We start from the raw sequence: 18,048 nt of genomic DNA on the forward strand, positions 1-18,048 counted from the left end.
AAGGGTCCTTCCAGATGAAACGCGGACCCGGCGCGGAGCCGTCGCATAAAAGAGGCCCTCGAGCATCATATTCATTGACTCGACAAAATATAAATGATCCTTTGCCTGTACCCTATATTTGAAACATTTGATGGAGCCTTGTCCCGATGGCTTCGGAGGGCTATTCGTGAGTTATATACAGCGCTATGTGTCAGTATTATTCACTATAATATCTGGTTTTATTATGGCTTAAAAATTAAGCTTAACTGTAGCCTTTACTCTGCATTTTGCTGGTCGAACTTTTGTAGGTCTTTTTACAGCCAGAAGTTACCATCTGTACCATGCTGGACTGCTCAGCTTTCAGCCAGCTACCTTGATTAGCAAGCAGCAGCAAACTGTGCTAGGTAGCAGACTAAGAAAACACCATTATGCCTGTCACCAAAACAGAAGCCCAAACTTCTTGGATGGTCTATGCCACACAGCGTGCCATGTCATTTGTCAGATTAGTCCCCGACACAGCAAAGGCAGCTGAGAGGGCGAGTTTAGAGACTGGAATTAGAGGAGGTGAAGCCCAGCAGTCAGCACACCAGTCAATCAGGTGGCCACGGACGTAAATTTAAGCCTTAACACTATCAAAACTGACGAGTTATTTGAAAAAACTCCACCGCCATCCAGCTGTTATGAAGGGGGGGAACTACCTATAGGGACCAAAGCTTTTTTTTTTTTTAAATGCTGCTAAGTTAGTTGTTTAAATATGGGCGTCCTAGAAGCTTGTCTCCCTTTTTAAATGTCGTCTTGATGCACGCTCAATCATCCAGTTGAGTAAATCCCTCAAAGTCGATTCTGTTCATATAAACGTAGCGTTTTGTGGGAGAAACGTTTCGTCACTCATCCAAGTGATTTCTTCAGTCTCGGCTGACTGCAGGTTTCCCCAATCCTATGAACAGTGATCAAGGAATTGACCTCCCAGCCCGCTGTTCCTTCAGTGATGCTAGTTTCAGTTATTGTGCAAACGTACTGTTTATAAGGTTGGGGAAACCTGCAATCCGCTGAGCATTGAATGTCATTTATATGCTTACAGTTGGGGAGATAATAATTTGATCCGCTGCTGAATTTGTAATTGTGTTCACTTTTTATGGTAGTTTAATTTTAATCAACCAAAAATCCAGAAAAAAACATCATCTGTTGGCATGGGTTTGCCAACAGATAAAACTTTATCTGAGATACATTTTTTTAAAAATGTAACACGTTGCCTCAAACAGCTACATGCTGGCATACCTGGAGGCAGCCCGGTGCAAGCAGGATAATCTTTTAGCCACAGAGAAGCATGGGTGGAGCAGTTTGAGGTTGCAATGCCTAGCTTTAACACACCTCAATGCTCCCGCTCACTTCCACAACCTGATTTATCTAGGGACTGGTCCAGGGTTAGATAACCAGTTGACTCACTAATTTGGGAACATCGGAAACAATTACCCAGTGGACCGTGAGCACGCTACATGCAAAAAATTAGCTATTGTGCTGTGAAGAAGACAAAAACAAGCAGAAACATTAGCAAGATGGCTGAAACAAACCGGAAACCTATGTACGGCTTAAAAAGATGCACGTTACCGGGCACTAGCTGTTTATCTTTCAAAACATGCCACAGTTTGGGGGATATAAACTTCACCTTGAGTTATGTAACTAACAGCTGAACATTGTGCAGTCAGCGCAGGTCAATGTTTAAGGTTAATCAGTCACTGCTCTGCCACTAGGTTAAGTCAAACATCCACCCATTAACTTTCTTCCGCTTACCCAATGCGGAGTCAGCGGTCACAGGTCACAAGGCGAGGTAGACCCCAGACTGGTTGCCAGTCTATCACAGGGCTAAACCATACATTTAGACCAGAAAGTGTAGCTGTAGCCATGCCTCCCCTAAAATGTTCTGATGTAGCGGTGGCTGGATCTAAGGTTTGTTTTTTGCACAGGGCGCACTGAATATATTTTCATAACATTACAGGAAAGCAAAAGGCAAACTTGATCATCTAATCACGACGATGAAGTCACTTTGCAGAGCATGCATGCTAATGCAGAAAGGACCGCAGACACTGCCGTGGTTGGCCATTTTGCTAACAACCTCCCCTCCACCCCCTAAATCCCCCATTGGCTACAAATGAGGGCAGCAGCTGTTCGTAACAATGAAAAACTTAAAGGAAACGCAATAAGGTTTTTGCTTGTGTGCATATACATATTTCAGTTTTGACAGTTTAGATAATATGATTATATGCACCCCGCCGCTCAGCAATACCATACCCTATAAAATTCAATTTTAAAGCCTCTGTGTAACACAGTCCTTACTTCATTTTTCCCCCCCACAAGATTTCAAGTATAATTTCCACCTGACAGGTTGCTGTGCAGACCTCTCACAGCCCACGTCCTGCAAACGGCGAGCAGCTAACAATGGGGATCTTTAGCCGCTGCGAGCGCATACACGCTGTCATGTGAGCGGCAGCTGTATGGATTTTCATTTGAATAATTAATGCTTCCCAATTTCACACTAATGGTTGAGAGGTATCAGAATGGTATCATTAGCCACTAATAGAGATTCATGGCAGAATGGCAGCAATATTTTTTGCAATACGGCCCCCCCAAACACCCCACCCTGACACACTCCCGTCCCCCCACCCCACTGTCTCAAGCAGGGAGTTGCAGAGAGCAAAACCCTCAACTCCATCCCATCAGCTTTTTAATTAATGACACAAATTACAGGGCTTTGAATAGCATGTGCCTAAGGATGGGGGAGGACACGCAGGCGGCCATCTCTCTTTCTCTGAATTCTCTCTTCATCTCTCTCATTTTTTCCCTATCCCTTCCCTCGCCTGACGCTCATGAGTCTCCCATACTATCATTACAGGTTCCATTTCTCAACAGCCCTCTTTTTTTTTTTTCTTTCAACCACTTGTCTGCTCTCTTTGTGCTTCCTTCTGGTACTTATTCAATCTCCTCCCTAGCGTCTCCTTTCTGTCTCCATCGCTTTCTGCCTGCCTCCTACTGGGAAGCAGCTATGCCGTCCTATAACCTTGACAACGCAGGATGCTGTGCACGCGCGCGTCTTCTTCTGTCTGTGCGCGTGTCTGTCTCTCTTTGAGGGACAGGTGCAAGGACTTGGCGCTCATCCAATCTGCTATCAATGTGAGACCGACCAACGGAGGGAGAAAAAATTTAAAAAAATAAAAACAAGGGAATGCTCAGCAAAACAAAATTAAATACATTTTTATGGAACTGCAACTGGAGCAGAAATAACCTAATTGCACCTCCTAAAATACGTCTTGATTTTCAAGGACCTTGAAATTATGGAGGAGAACAGCGGGGTGGAGGTGGGGGCGGTGGGGGAGATTGTGGAGGAGAGGCAAAAATAACTGTAGTGTTTAGTCTGGTGTGCGGCTGGACGCAGAGGAGCACCAGCGAACAAAGAAAGGGGAAAACACAAAAAGCTTTGATTAGTAGGGTGATCATTAAAAAGGAGAGACCCCCTGAAGAGACCGATCTCTAATTAGTAATGTGTCCTCGACACTTGGCACCCCAGCATCTCTTCAGACACATGTGCGCGAGTGAGTGTTTGTGTGGGGCTGTGTGCAGTGGGTGGGTTAACACTGAGATAAAAGCTTTGCTTGTGTTACATAAATGGGTGTTTATGAACATTTCTGCAGCTCTTTCGGCGATTGTGCATTATTTTTTTTTAAACAACATAAAAAAGAAAGGCAACGATGATGCTGTATGTATGTCACTGAGCAAAAACAGCAGCTGCTACAGCACAGGAACCTGATAGATTACAGCAGCTTATTCAGCTATTAGTGGGGGGAAACAGCTTCCACATGTCCAGATTCACCCCTTTAACACGGCCATTTATCCACACCGGTAATCACCGCTTCCCTGTGCAATTATATCGCCTCTCAACTGGGAACATCATTTTTTTTTTCCAGGGGATAATCCCACCCCTAGAAATGCCATTTTCTATTTTATGTTTACCTTTTAACCACCGTGGCAATCAGGCAAACTCTGTTTTAAAATTAGTGGCTATCAATTTCATTTTCTGTACATGTGCATTTGCTTAATAGTAAAAATGTTTTTAGTCAGAGTACCTGGCTATATAAACACAAGATTTCAGTTTCACTGTAATATCTACAGTCATGGTAAAAAGTTCACATTAAGGATTTATTAAGACTAGATTATTCTCAGTTGCAGACACCGACATGAACGGCTGAGTGCTGTAGTCCTTCCTGTTCTACTTCTTTATAGTTTGCTTGAAGTCCACTGCCTGAAATTTACGTCACAGGGACACTAGCAGACTCACAAACGTGGAAATTATAAAGTCCTCTTTACTAGTTCCATAGGAATACTGTGGGAATTAACCCTTTAAGACCTACCATAGAACCAAGTCCGCCAGAGCTTACTTTATATTTTTACATGCTGTAGGGCCATTTGTGGGAGCATTTCAAGTTACTATACATTAATACAACCATTATAGCCCAAATATTAATAATATGTAAGCATTAAGTCCATAGTAACTACATAAATTACAAAAAAGTGCAATAAAGTACAAAAAAATAGAAAATCGTTTTTGTTTTCATATATTTCTAGTTAGAGAAATTTAAGAGGTTTATCCCTCAAAACAGTAAATACAAAAAAGTTGCACAAAAGAGTTTGCAACAACAGGAAATTTATTTTGAGTGTCTTCATAGTTTTGTTTTTGAGATACACCAATTTTTATATACTGCAGGAAAAACGAAAATAAATATTACAATCCAAATTTGCAAAAAAACATCATGTGCATCAAAATAAACTATTTTCAGCAGTGCAATTTGAGTTCTAAGCATCCCAGAAACTATTCAGAAAAGCATAAAGTCAAACATGACTTTTAAAAACACCAGTATAGGCTTATAAGGCCCCGAAGGTAAAAAACTACATTTTCCGCAGAATGACGTCACTTCCGGTTTCGGGCAGGTCATGGCGGACATGCGATAGTTCGCGCTGATGGACGTAGGAAGTGTTACAAACAGCTGATCGGATCGGCAAAGTGTGTTTCTGGAATATTATGTTTTTGCTGCTGCAAGTGCTTTTTATGCAATTTTTGCAAAGCTATATGTGGAAGGAAACCATGACCTAGGGCAAGCTAATGGCATAAGATGTAAGTACAACTCCTCTGGTTTCATATGCAAAAAAAATTATTGTGCTAGCTCACGTGGTTCCGGTTCTACAGGGATTTAAAAATAGTTACGCAAAACGGAGCGTGCCTGCTCCGACCGGTTTTAAAGGGCTAAGAGGGTAAATAGTAGCCAAGTGCTGCTAGTCAATCCACTCGATTAACTGATCATCAGCAAGTGTTAGCACCTCTATAAAAGCATAGGTTGTGGCAGTTTACTGCTCTGGAACATTCAGATGTGTGTTAACTCAATGCCAAGGATGAAAGACATTAAAGTGTTATAAGGCCAAGACTTCTGGAACAATGGTTGTTGGACAGATGAGACCAAAGGTGAGATGACTGACCATGTGCCAACACAGCACATCAGCACAAACATCTCAAACCAACCATTAGTCATGGTGGTGGAGGGGTGATGATTTTGGTTGGCTTTCAAGCCACAGGACCTGGACACCTCAAAGTCCATAAACATTAACTATAAACTCTGTATACCAAAGCATTCAGAGAGCGTGAAGTCAACTTTGGCTAAAACTGACTCATGCAACAGGACAATGATCCCAAGCATAGCAGCAAATCTCCAACAGGAGTCCAGAAAGCTTCATACTGACTGAAATGCTGCGGTGGAACGTTAAGACAGCTGTGTACAAATAAATCCCTGCAAACCTCAAATGAACTGAAGGAGCATTGTAAAGAAGAGTGAGCCATAATGTGGTCTAGCTACATCTGCAAAGTACCAGATGAGTTTTAAATGTCCCGGTACATGAGGGCTTGAACTTGCACGAGGCTGTACTTTCTTTATACCTCAAATATATATTCATATGAGCTTGTATTTTCTTTTCATTGTTAATATTACTTTCAAACTGTGTGGAACTTTAAAATGCATCCTTTAGGAAGCTTATTTTCACAAACTGAGACAGAAATCTCTACTTGAGTTGCACATTCATCCATCACACTCTCCAGTTTTACTCCTCTGAAGGGTTTTACCCTGAGTTTCATTCGTGGATTATTCAGAGCTGAATTTATGGATTTTTTTTTTATATGACATTTATTTAGTTTTCTAGTCTGTGGACAGTAGATTGATTTAACAATTGATCCATTTTAAAACAAAATAAAACAAGAACTTTTCTATGTATTGCCTGCAAACCAGCACATAGTTGGTTGAATGATATCTCATTTCTCTTTTTCACACCAGGCATTTTGAATAGTCGCAACAACAAAATGCTACTATGTTTCCATTAATATCAACTATGTCTTTGTGTCCCACTAAACTGCAACAGTGTGACAGGAAGCCAGCATGAACACCCTAATTGGATGGATTCGATAAAGGGCCCCCCCCCAAAAAAAAATAGCAAGAAGTTTCTGACCAATCAGTGCGAATTCAGGCCACTGCACCAGTGTGAATCTGGAGTGTGAGATATGTGGCAGGAAGTCACAGTCGTCAAAGCATACCGCGTGGGCTGGGGAGTGGTCAGCCCTCTCTGAGTGATGAGATGACATTACAGGGCCCCTTCACACATGGGAGGAAGTGGAGCTGTTCGCCCAGGTGGTAAGATTAAAAAAAGAAGGTGTCTGAACAAGCAGTCTAATGCTCGCTGGCATTTCAGCTGGGAGTGAAGAGGGTGTGGTTTGGTGATGTATCTGCTGTCACAGTACTGACTCCCACACAGGACCTTATGAACGTGGACTAGAGAGCTCAAGGGCGAAACGCCACTGAACTTCCGTACAATCTGCTAAGTAGATTTACAGATAGCATCTAATGGGGCGATCTACTCTTCAAGAAGCTTAAATGTTGCTGCGAGATTATCCGAGGGAAAGAGAGCTGACTGGGTGCTCGTAAGGGAGAGCGCTGACGGTGTAGGAACGCCGAGCGCGAGCAACTAAATCAAATCAGATTTGTGCCTCGACATCACCATTTCTGTTATTAATGATCCAAAATCCTTACATGAGTTCACAGCAGCGAGCCGCGCACCCTGTTGAGACGCAGACTCCTGGTCACACAGGTGGTGTTTACTTTAGGTGTAACCGCTGCGTTACAGACTCTGCAAATCGCGCGCATTATAACCAGGCTGCAGTGTAAGCGAGAGCCATGTGTACAGCATCGATTTCACAGTTTAACCTGCCAACAGTGAAGGATAGAGACTGGTAGCAGGTGCTGGGTAAAACCTGCCAAAACAATCTACACCATTATTCAATTACGGGCCCCCAGAACCTGTTAGGTGTGTTGTTATCACTGGCGAAAAGAATTAAAAACCAATTAGGCAAGTTTGAAACGAGAAAAAAACAAAAAGCGAATGGATGAATAAATATGAGAAATTACACCGCAACTTTACGAGGCGTGAGCTCCGGGATTACTGCGGCCCGCAATCGATTCCATGATCGTATGTCCTGGCTTAGCTTCCAAAGAGTGAGCCGTATCTGACAGGGCTGAGCTGGATCCCACTGTGAAAGGCAGGATTTTACACTGTCCTTATTAGCTGCAAACAGTGGGGGGAACCAGTGGCTTATGTATAGCAACAGACTGCCAGCAGGTTTTTCCTCCTTTGTTCTTCCACTCTCTTCTTGTCTTCTGCCTTTCCGTTTCAGCTCGTCTGCCGAGCACAGTGAAGTGTAAGTTTTGCAAAGTGAACAGCGCAAATACATTTCCCTCATATCCACTACTTCATCTTTTTTGTGTTTGTGTGTGTGGGGGGCAGGTGGTGGGAGGGTAAGGGACATGATCGCCTGCCTGGATCATCGAAAGTGCACAGAAAGATACATGTAATTACCAAAAGATTGCGGTCGACGTGAGGGGAGGAGGACAAGGAAGACAACCACAGGCTGTCAACGGCAGAGCACTGCAACACAGGTCGGAATCTTGTGCGACAAGATGGGGAAGATGACGGGGAAGATGACGGGCCTGCTGAGGAGATCTAAGCGCTTCATTACAGCCGAGGAAGGAGCGGTGGGTGTGTAGGAGGGAGACGCAGTTGTGTTGACCTCTCATGAGCTCGGCCTTCGGGAGGAGTTGTTAAAGTGGAAGTTACACCGAGAGAAAGACGGAGCGAGCGAGGAAAGAAGGCTGTAATAAGGCACGATGAGAATACGCTTGCATCTCTCCGCTTGGCTGCGGAAAGTCAAGGTGAGAGGGCGGGGCGGAGACAGATGTCAGCCATAAGAGCGCGCTCGTGTTTATGAGTCATCATAAAGGGTCAGCGTGTCACTTGTGCCCGAAGTCGGCCTTGCTAATATGTGAACTGCACAGAGGGGCGTGTGCAATCTGCTGTGTTGCAAAAAGAAAGAGTCGTCGGGCAGATTAAAAATTAGTCATGTTCACAGGACTCTGATGAATTCCTGAGGTAAATACAAGCGCATGCTATTAAGCTTTATTTAGTAAGAGCTTAATGTTTCAAATGCAAAATGTATAAATTCCTTTTTTATTGTTTCACCTTTATGTCGGCGCTGCTTTCCCACCCTCATCGTTCAACGCGGTGGCATTTCCTCATCCAAGAAACTCGCAGCTCATATCGAATAATTATCCAGACAGCAGCTCAAATGAAAACATGACGGATCGCGCCGCGCGTGCCACAGCGCCAGCACGGGCAAACACTGGCACCCACAACGGTAATTGTTCTAACATTTCTTCCATTACAACTGATGGAGCGGGTCGAATCGCAAATTAATAAAATCAATATTGTATCTGCAACATGTGTCCATCGATTTGGCACAGCCCTCCGCTGTTATTGACAGCGGATCCAATCGCACAATCTCGCCGGCTTATAGAGATGTGGAGAGGACGGCGGTAATTTGTCCTAAAAGGAAAAAGAAAGAAAAAGAAGCTCCTCAAGCAGAAAACAGATAAAAGCTGTCAGCGAAGGTGGTCGGGGAGAAGAGAAGGGGCAGATGAGACTCTGGAGTGAGGGAACAGAGGTGGCAAATAAAGGGAGATAGAGTGGGAGGGGTGGGGGAGGCCAGCGAGAGGACTTAAAGGACGAAATGTTAGAGAAAGTGAGGGTAAAAAAAAAAAAAAGAGTATTAGGATTGAGAGGGAGAGCTTGTCAGTGGAATACAGAGAAAGAAGAGTTGGAGTCATGGGTGGCTGCTCCTCTTATTAAACACTCAAATCCTTCAGTCAGTCTCAGGAACTCTGTAAGGAGACTTGTGTTAAAAGCCGATCCACAATTGAGCTGCCATGTCTCTATCCATACCTCATTTCCAATTAACACACAAACCACTTAAATCTATTGTGCTTTTTTTCCTTCATCCTCCCCATTGAGACTTATTTTCGCAAGACACGTAGCCATAATCAAACACGTAAGCATGACACACAAATGTGAAGGAAGCACTTTCAGTGTGATTCAGTCCAGCCAAAAGGTTCTGATTGATTCATCTGGGAGGTGTGAAGAGAGTTTACCGGGCCGTCACAGATGAATTCATTCATATCCCGCCACCGAATCCGTTTCAAATGCGTCTCCAGTGACCGCTTGTGATTACACTTTGCTTCCACACTCAATATACAAATAAACTGCTACATGACTGCTGCCATGTTTATGCATTGCCAGCAGATTTCTCGATCTTATGGCCATATCTGGGAGCGATCCATAGTTAAACCACACAAGGTGCCTCGGTATTTCTCCCTCGTGGAACCCTAATAGGAGTCCTGGGTATTAAAGCAATTAAGCTGCAGAAACTGTTTTACAGCATTATGGGAATGCAGTCAAGTTATGAGTTATGGTTTCTTTTTTTTTTACTGTTTAAGTCAGACTTATCGAGTAAGAGAAAACATTAAAGAGATCGCTGAATGAAAATGCCACTGGGTCCTGAGGGTATTGCAGAATTTTCCATCACCTTAGGGGACAATTGCATGTGTTACAGGGATCCAGACAGGACAGGAAAACCCAGCTTCTGCATTAGGCAGCAGCTTTTTTACAGCATAATATATGGAGCCATAATGCGTGTGTCTATTATTTTAGAAATCTGACACCAATAGAATAAATTGGAAGTAATTGTAAGAGGATGGGATGGGGGTGGAAGTCCTTATGTTTTTTCCATGCTGTTCAAGCATGTGGAAAGGGCAAAAATAATTTCATTTCCCATCGAACTGGAGGTCAATTACATTGCACCACTGGGATAAGGTCCGGCTGAAAACAATGCCTATGTGTTGGAGAAAAGAAAGAAAAAATGACTCCAACCTACACTCGGTGGACTGGAGTAGCAACAATGTAAATTAAGCAACCGACATAATCATGAGGAAAAAAATTGCCATGTCCATCTGAGTAGTCAAAGAGAGCAAGAATCAACCAATCGTATTGTTTCTCTATGATAAGAAAAAATAATGTCCACACTCCCAGTTAAGGTTTCGAAGAACGAGCCTCGTTCACTGATATGTGCACAGAAATGTTCTTACACTGTGCAAAAGTGTGCGCGTGCAATTTCTACAGGTAAAATCTTGAGGACCAAATGATAAAATAATATCTTTTTACGTGTCAGCAAGTATAAAATGGTTTCTCACACATGTGGTAAGTCTTGCTTGCAAGTGACACTGGATGACCCATCTAGGACTGTGTGCTGCAGGCTAATTTCAAAGAATCAGGCCAGTGAATCATCGGTCACTGTCTCCAACTTGCAGCTTGATTATTAACTAAAGAGGGAAAAAAGCCACAAGTTTCTTGCAATAAACCAGTGTAGCTATTAAGCAATGTAGTTATTGTAGCCCTCGAGGACTTGTGCTGTCTTTGTGTTTAAAATGTTAGAATTAAACTCATTTGCTGGCAGTTACTGTGTGTTTTAAGAATTACCCAAAATTAAACACACATAGCTGAGATCTTACTGACCGGTAATAACCCAACCGGCCTAAAGCCCATACCTTAAAGCAGGGGTGAGAAACTAGGACTGTTGTGGAGGGCCACACCAGTAAGTTAAACTCAGTTCTGCTGAAAATAATTTTCCCTCTTTATTATCTCATTGGTAATCACACTAATAATAATTATAATAATTATAATAAAGTTGATTTGTACAGCACTTTTCAAAACTTGAGTTTTAAACTGCTTTCCGTGCGGCGCTCCACAACAGTCCCAGTTTCTGATGTAGCCCCTTGGTAAAAGTGCCCGCCTCCGCTAAAGCCTTTCTCATGATCTTGCGCATATTTCAAGAATCTAGCTGCCTCATGGTCAAAATGGTAAACTAGTGAAATGCTTGAGTTCAAAAGGTTGAAAACTTGAGTAGATGCAAGTGTGACAGACGCAAAAAGTGACTGAAAGTGGGCTACTGTTCATTGCAGTGGCTTTATCCTTGTTAGTATCCCAAGACAATGACACCTAGGAAAGACAGTGGCACTGGGTGACTGAAATAGCATAATGTGCATATTACAGCGAGGAATAAAAAGACCATTTGCTAGCTCTGGATCACAGACAAAAAGGGCTTTCACTTCACAACATGAAAGCTACTGTCAGGCCCACTACTGAGGGAACCATGTAAGGACATCAAATGTTAAAAGATGGCTTTGATTTGAATTACTACAACTCACTTCAATACAGCCGCTGTAGACTACACAGCTAAATGCCCATGACTAAATATTTCCCCCTTTTTTGAGCATCAGGATTTTTGGCAGGCGTAATTATTGTGACTTTGGTGTTCCACTTCAAAGTTCATTAAAAAGACAATAGCAAAGGTCATATGGCAATGTCCATGCCACTTCCTTTAGCCTCGCCTGGATATCCTCTCAGCACGCTCATCCTGTCACCCCATGCTGATCCTTCCATTCCCTGTCCAAATGCTTTCACTTAGGTTATGTTGCAGCCTCACAGTGTTTTTCACCTGCTGCACTAATTAAATCATTTTTATTTACCCCCTTCAGAGATGCCTCACTAGTCTGAACATTAGCCGGCGTCCACTGAGCTGAACTGAACTGAGAATGAGTACTTTTCTTTTTGATGAAAGTCGAAACGGCCTTTCTTGCTGTGATGGAAATAGAGACTTGACATCATCAGACGTGATTCCTCAAAGATATTAATGCGCTTTGAACCGAGGGAGCTGATGGGAAGGTTGTGACAAGCGCCATTTAAAAAAACAAGAGAAAGCCTGAATGCATTATGGGATATATGCCTTACTCCGTTTTGGAACAGCAGCAGCACTAACAGGTTGACGAAAAACGGATTAAAAGTTCAAAAATGATTTGCTCGCTTCTATTTTTTATAAATTGCACGGCTCCAAAAACGCCACTCGGAGTAAAATAAGTGTAAACTGTAACACTGTTGATCTAACTGATGCCACATGGAATTAATACGACGCAGGAAGCGTTAATCACCTGTCAGTTATAACAAAGAGACGGCTTGATAAACAACAGCGCTGCATCAGCAGGTAGCGTTCCTCTAAACTGATAAACTGTATTATTTTTCACAGGTAAGCAACACTGTCATTCACATTTCCTGCGCTCGTGCAGGGTGTTATGTTTTCGGATAACAGAAACCATCGCGTGTCTTCGCACTCACTGCAGGGTCCTAATCTTTTCCACTAGACTGGATGACACATCTGAGATATTTAGTATTTCCGACCATTTCTGATGAGGCGCTGTTGTTAAGAGGAAACGAGAATGGGCAAGAACATTAGGAGAGCTGGGGGATACATACTGTAGGGCACACATTCATACTGGACTTCCAGGTATTTGTAGGTTCCCGGGCACGGGTCAGGAAATACGTCTGGTCCTGCCACAACAGCACACTGGGTCCTGTTGTTACATCTGAAAGCAAAGAAAAGTCATTCTGTTAAAATAAATAAATAAGTAAAGCATTAGATAATCACGTCCTTGTGAATGGCCACAATATACAGTGGCACATTAGTCAGACATTTAGTGTGTGGTTAATGAACTTTAAAGCACTTTATTCCGTAGAAGAGATTAAGACGATCACAAAGCTCCACTGTTTATGAACTCAACTCATCTACTTTTATGCCTCGAATTCACGGGATACATTTATTTTAATTAATTTAATTCTATTTTTGGATTTCTCGGAGGAAGACTGACAAAATATGCCATCACGATGTCACTAAACCTAGAGACTACACTAACACAAAGTCTGTTACAAACTGGAAATATGAATGGAAGCAAATAAGGGCGGCCTAATCAATCAGGAAATGAATTCACACGTTTATCTATTTATTTATATTTATCTATAACTCCTATGGTTCAACTGCCGTTTCTAAAAACAGAATTTTCAGTGATTCAAGTCGATCCAGACACAAAATAGTTCAACTGTTTGATCGCTATTAGCTGTTAGTGTTTCTAAATTAATGCAAATTTCAGAGTTGATGTATTTTTCTTGTTGCATTTATATGTTTCTAGCCGTACTTTAGACCCCAAGCTACATTTTAACATAGATTCCTACGGTGTTTTATTCTTTACACTTCATCAAGGACTTCATCTACCTCTCATCCACAGCTAATTTTAGAATCACCCATTAGCCTATTATGCATGTCTGTGGACTGTGGGAGGAAGCTGGAGTACACAGAGGAAACCTACACAGGCACCGGGAGAAGATACAAGTCGCCACAGAGAAACGCAGCATTTAGATCTGAACCAGGAACCTTCTTCCTGTGATAGGATTGTGCTACCAATGCACCTCATAGACTGCATATATGGTGTTTTTCACAGCTAATATAATATATGCAATATCTCATACAACACATATGAGCAACGACTAGTGGATAACAATACTGACAAGAGACTTGTTTAGATATGCTGCCCTAAATAAAGTAGAAGAGAGAGAAGATAGCTCTGACATTGGAAGCTCTTGAAATTGCCACAGGCAGCTAGCAGCATAACAGCTGGTGGCTGTCTGCTAGGCAATGAGCTGATTTCACTCATGAACTGAACCTCTAAATTGTATTTGTCGTGATGATGGTCTGGGGAATTTTTCATTCAAATATCCAACAAATAACATGACTTGCTAACTGGTCATTTCACAAGCGAAATTTTAGTATTTATATCTGTAGTATGGATATTTGCACATACACACCAATGTGCAGTGTTGAGAAGGTTACTTTTATACATTTTAAATGTATTCCACGACAGATTACAGATTACATGCCCCAAAATGTATTTTGTAACGTTACTCAATGAGAGTAACGTATTCTGAATACTTTGGATTACTTAATATATTATCATGCTTTTTACAACTACATGAATGTACTATTGCTGTGTGATTTATTACTATTACTGAAGGATACTCACCATACCAACACCAACTAGATTTTTAAATTTTATTATAAAATGAGTAACAGTAGGGTGGACATTAGGTAAGGCTGCACTTTTTGCAGCGATCTCATATAGAAAACTATTCGGCGCGTATATAAAACAGGTGTTTGGGTTTGGCGTGGAATTACCAAAAATAGAGAGGGCATAGCCTAACATATGAAACAGGAAAAGACCACCGGATTACACCCTTAATTTCAACAAAGTAACTGTATTCTGAATACCACCTCTTTGAAAAGTAACTGTAACGGAATAAAGTTACTCATATTCTATATTTTAAATACGTAACGCCGCTACATGTATTCCGTTACTCCCCAACACTGCCAATGTGCTATGATGACAAAACTTGCTACCATTAGCTGAAAACACTAACATTTTGTCTCACTATGGCCTCTTCTGGCCACAACGAAAGCAAAAATGACTAAATTGATAAAACCGGGGCCTAAAAACTAGATTTCACAAAGAACTGTGTGATGCCACAGTGGCCACATCCACGTTTTGTATACAGCCAGCGCTTGAGAGACATGTTGTAAATGAATAACGATCATAAAGTTCACTTTAATTTAGGTTCAGGTGACACAGTCAGGGGCAAATTCATCTTTCTGTGAAGGATTAGAGCGGGAAGTCACGGACTTACGACCAGGCTTCAACCACATACAGGTAACATTGTTATGACTGCATGATGGATGGTGGCAACGGCGGTAGAGAGGACGGAGTAGACACAATCGACCGAGTGCGAAATCAGCTCCCACATAAAATGTAGGTCTTCATTAAAAAACACAATTACGGTGCCTGTGGTAGTCTCATGTGCCATTTTGTTTTTGGCAGTCATCAATCAAAGCCCCACTCCATATGCACGGAGAGCCTCTCGCCACAGATAATAGCAACACTTATCTCACAACATTAACTCTTAAATCTTTTGACAGGTATCGATCTTTTCCAGCTCTGCATCTATTTAAAAAGTGAAGAAAAATGAGAGGATACGAAGGTGGGACAGGCTTCTGTTCAAAGCACCGGGTTGCATATGTGATCTTAGTGAGGCCCTCCTGCTCCAAGCTCCAGTGTATACAGGATTGCCATTCGTCAGATCTATACTCGTTTACAGACCGCCATTATATTGCCATATATAAAAGGTATTTATGCCCCACCAAGGCCGTTCACAGCGCAAGTCTTGTGAAGGTCAAGGCAGGGTCTGACACAATGATTCATACACCACAATTAAAGGATTCTCTACACCTTAATTAACATTGATTGGCTGCTGACTAATCAATCGCACCAGTGACGGACAAGCAAAAAAGGGGCCCCATCTCATTTCGAGCCAGCCAAGTAATGAGATATGGTCTGCCGACTCTCGACTCGTGTGAGCTTTATGTGTTACGTGACCAGCTCCCACCTCCTTCCAACATCCGCCTCATCTTCTGCCGCTCGCCTCATCTGACCGTCAGCACCATGAAGACTTAAACTGCAGGCAGTAAGCGCCAGTCGAACAATAAGAGGTCAAGCCTATGAAAGTGGGGAACAATTATCAGGGCTCATCTCTATACCCTTTTTCTTTGCCATACTTTCTGATTTATTCTACTTAGAGACCGGAGGATTTGTAATCAGCAGGTTCAAAGATGATATGTCAGAAAGAACTGCAAAGGAGATGGTCGGCAGAGATGCAACTAGCTAGAAGCTGGACTGGAGAGTGGATATTGCAACACATACACACATTTTTCCTAACTATATTGCACAGTAGCTGTTGTTGTGCAGAGTACTGAAGTACCGAGCTGATACCGTCTTTTAGGTTTACCGACGCTCACTGAGAATTTAAGCTATGATCAAATCCAAAAATTTAATCATACAGTGGTTTATAATAACTTACTCTTGAGGGAATAACGTGTATTTACCGTGTATTTAATATTATTGCAAACTTAATCCCAGCCTTATCATCCATCTTGACCCAAATCCCTCTTATCAGTCCATGTTTTAACCTACACACACAAATGCCTCCTAATCAGTGTTCCTATAGTGTCCTGAAGTCACCCAGACACTGAAAAATAATTACAATTAAATGTATAGATAGAGGGAGATGGAGGGAGAAGCTACGGACACCACAAAGACTTCACAACACCAATTATGGGTGTTAATCGGGATTGCGTCAGACAATTGGCACTGGTTTGATCCTTGAACTAGCAGTGGGGAGGGGTAATAGAGTCAGTATGAGGGATGAATTTAAATATGTATAGGGGTATGTTGCTTACACACAGCACAGCTCACTGAGGGAAGTAAACAGCAGGTGGCACGAGCTGCTGTAGGTATCGCCTTGGAAGGTTTCAGAGGCAATGAGACGCAAACGGATTTGTGTGTAGGTTCAATGGGCACATAAGCCCCTTACAGCGATGCAGTCCTTTCCATTAACCTGGCAGTATCTTAATGTGCTGGCTACATGTCCAAGCCAATGGCACTCTGGTGACAGATCAGATTACTGGAGTCAATCCAGTCAGTTCTTGAAAAAAAAAAACAACAGGAGCTGACGTTAGCTTGTTGCTTCAAGCTGTTTCTGGAAGTTTTTCTTAGGAGTGACTAAAACCCTAAAAGCCCGCTAAAAAAAGATTGCAGTCCCGTAACAACAAACGGAAACTGCAGGCTTTTATTTGTACGTTTAAACCCTATTTTAAAACACTTGACATAATTCCGAGTATAATATTTTTTGTTGATATAGCTCATGTGTAGCATTCATTTCATTGTCATGTCATTTCTCAAAAACCCAAACAAACCTTTGTTCACTTATTCAAACTGTTATGTATTTAAATGGTTATAACCTGTTACTGTGACTTCATAATAAAATGAATCGGCTATAGCCAAAAAGTATCCCATGCCAATATTACTGTCAGGCTGAAAACCTGCCCTCAGCTCAATCCGTCACATGTCACATGACTTTTGACCTTGAAGGAGAGGTGACAGATCATGTGACATGATATTTTAAATCTTTCTACATGTTGACAATACACAGCACACTTGTCAATTTGCAACCAATAAATCATTAAGTTGACCTTGGAGACCTTGAAGCCAATTTTAACAGACGGCTAACATGACCCGACTCTACACCCCTACGACGTTTTATCAAAATTCATCCATTTTTGAGTCACTGGATGGCACGGATGCGAACGCTGTTTTTACTTCAGATGTGTGAGCTGCGTCTATAAGCTCCACTTCAACAATTGTGAAATAAGTTAACCAGAGCGTGAGCGGATGCATTCACATAACTGTATCTCTGACTGTCAAGACAACTATGAAAACACAGCTGCCGATTTAAGAAATCTCCAACCAGAACACGCCGTGTGTCATTTGATGTGCTGTCCAACTTCCCACAGGGTACACAGCGATGTGGAAGCACCTTGGCTTGTTCCGTGAATGTAACGGGAGAGCGTGTGAACGATGTCATGAGGACCATTAAAGTTAAAGTGTTTCAACGTTTGAATGACAAAATGCCGCCATCGACAGACTGATGAAGGCAGCAACGTTACATACGGCGTGCCTGAAAAGGGCTTTAATGACACCAAATGACAAGGACTGCATCTGGATGCAATCATGTATGAGATATGATCTCAAAAAGACCATAAGAAACATTTTGCTATTTGGTCTCCAACTACCGCATTTCTATCCACATTCCTGATTTCCCCTCCCT

The 18,048-nt window shown here is 42.2% G+C and overlaps 1 protein-coding gene across 9 annotated transcripts in view; it reads right to left on the reverse strand.

Annotated features, from left to right (window-relative positions):
* LOC146715020 (adhesion G protein-coupled receptor L3) overlaps window positions 1–18,048 on the reverse strand; it is a 270,499-nt gene that overhangs the window by 117,675 nt on the left and 134,776 nt on the right. For all 9 annotated transcript variants that reach the window (XM_085451382.1, XM_085451387.1, XM_085451384.1 and 6 more), the window contains exon 5: window positions 12,760–12,869. In XM_085451382.1, coding sequence (XP_085307508.1) covers window positions 12,760–12,869 — 110 coding nt within the window. The remainder of the gene's footprint in view (window positions 1–12,759; window positions 12,870–18,048) is intronic.

Source organism: Copadichromis virginalis, linkage group LG3 (assembly GCF_057382275.1).
Source record: "Copadichromis virginalis isolate Kocher_CV1m ecotype Utaka linkage group LG3, C_Virginalis_male_GT1.1, whole genome shotgun sequence".
In the NCBI taxonomy this organism is placed as follows: domain Eukaryota; kingdom Metazoa; phylum Chordata; class Actinopteri; order Cichliformes; family Cichlidae; genus Copadichromis; species Copadichromis virginalis.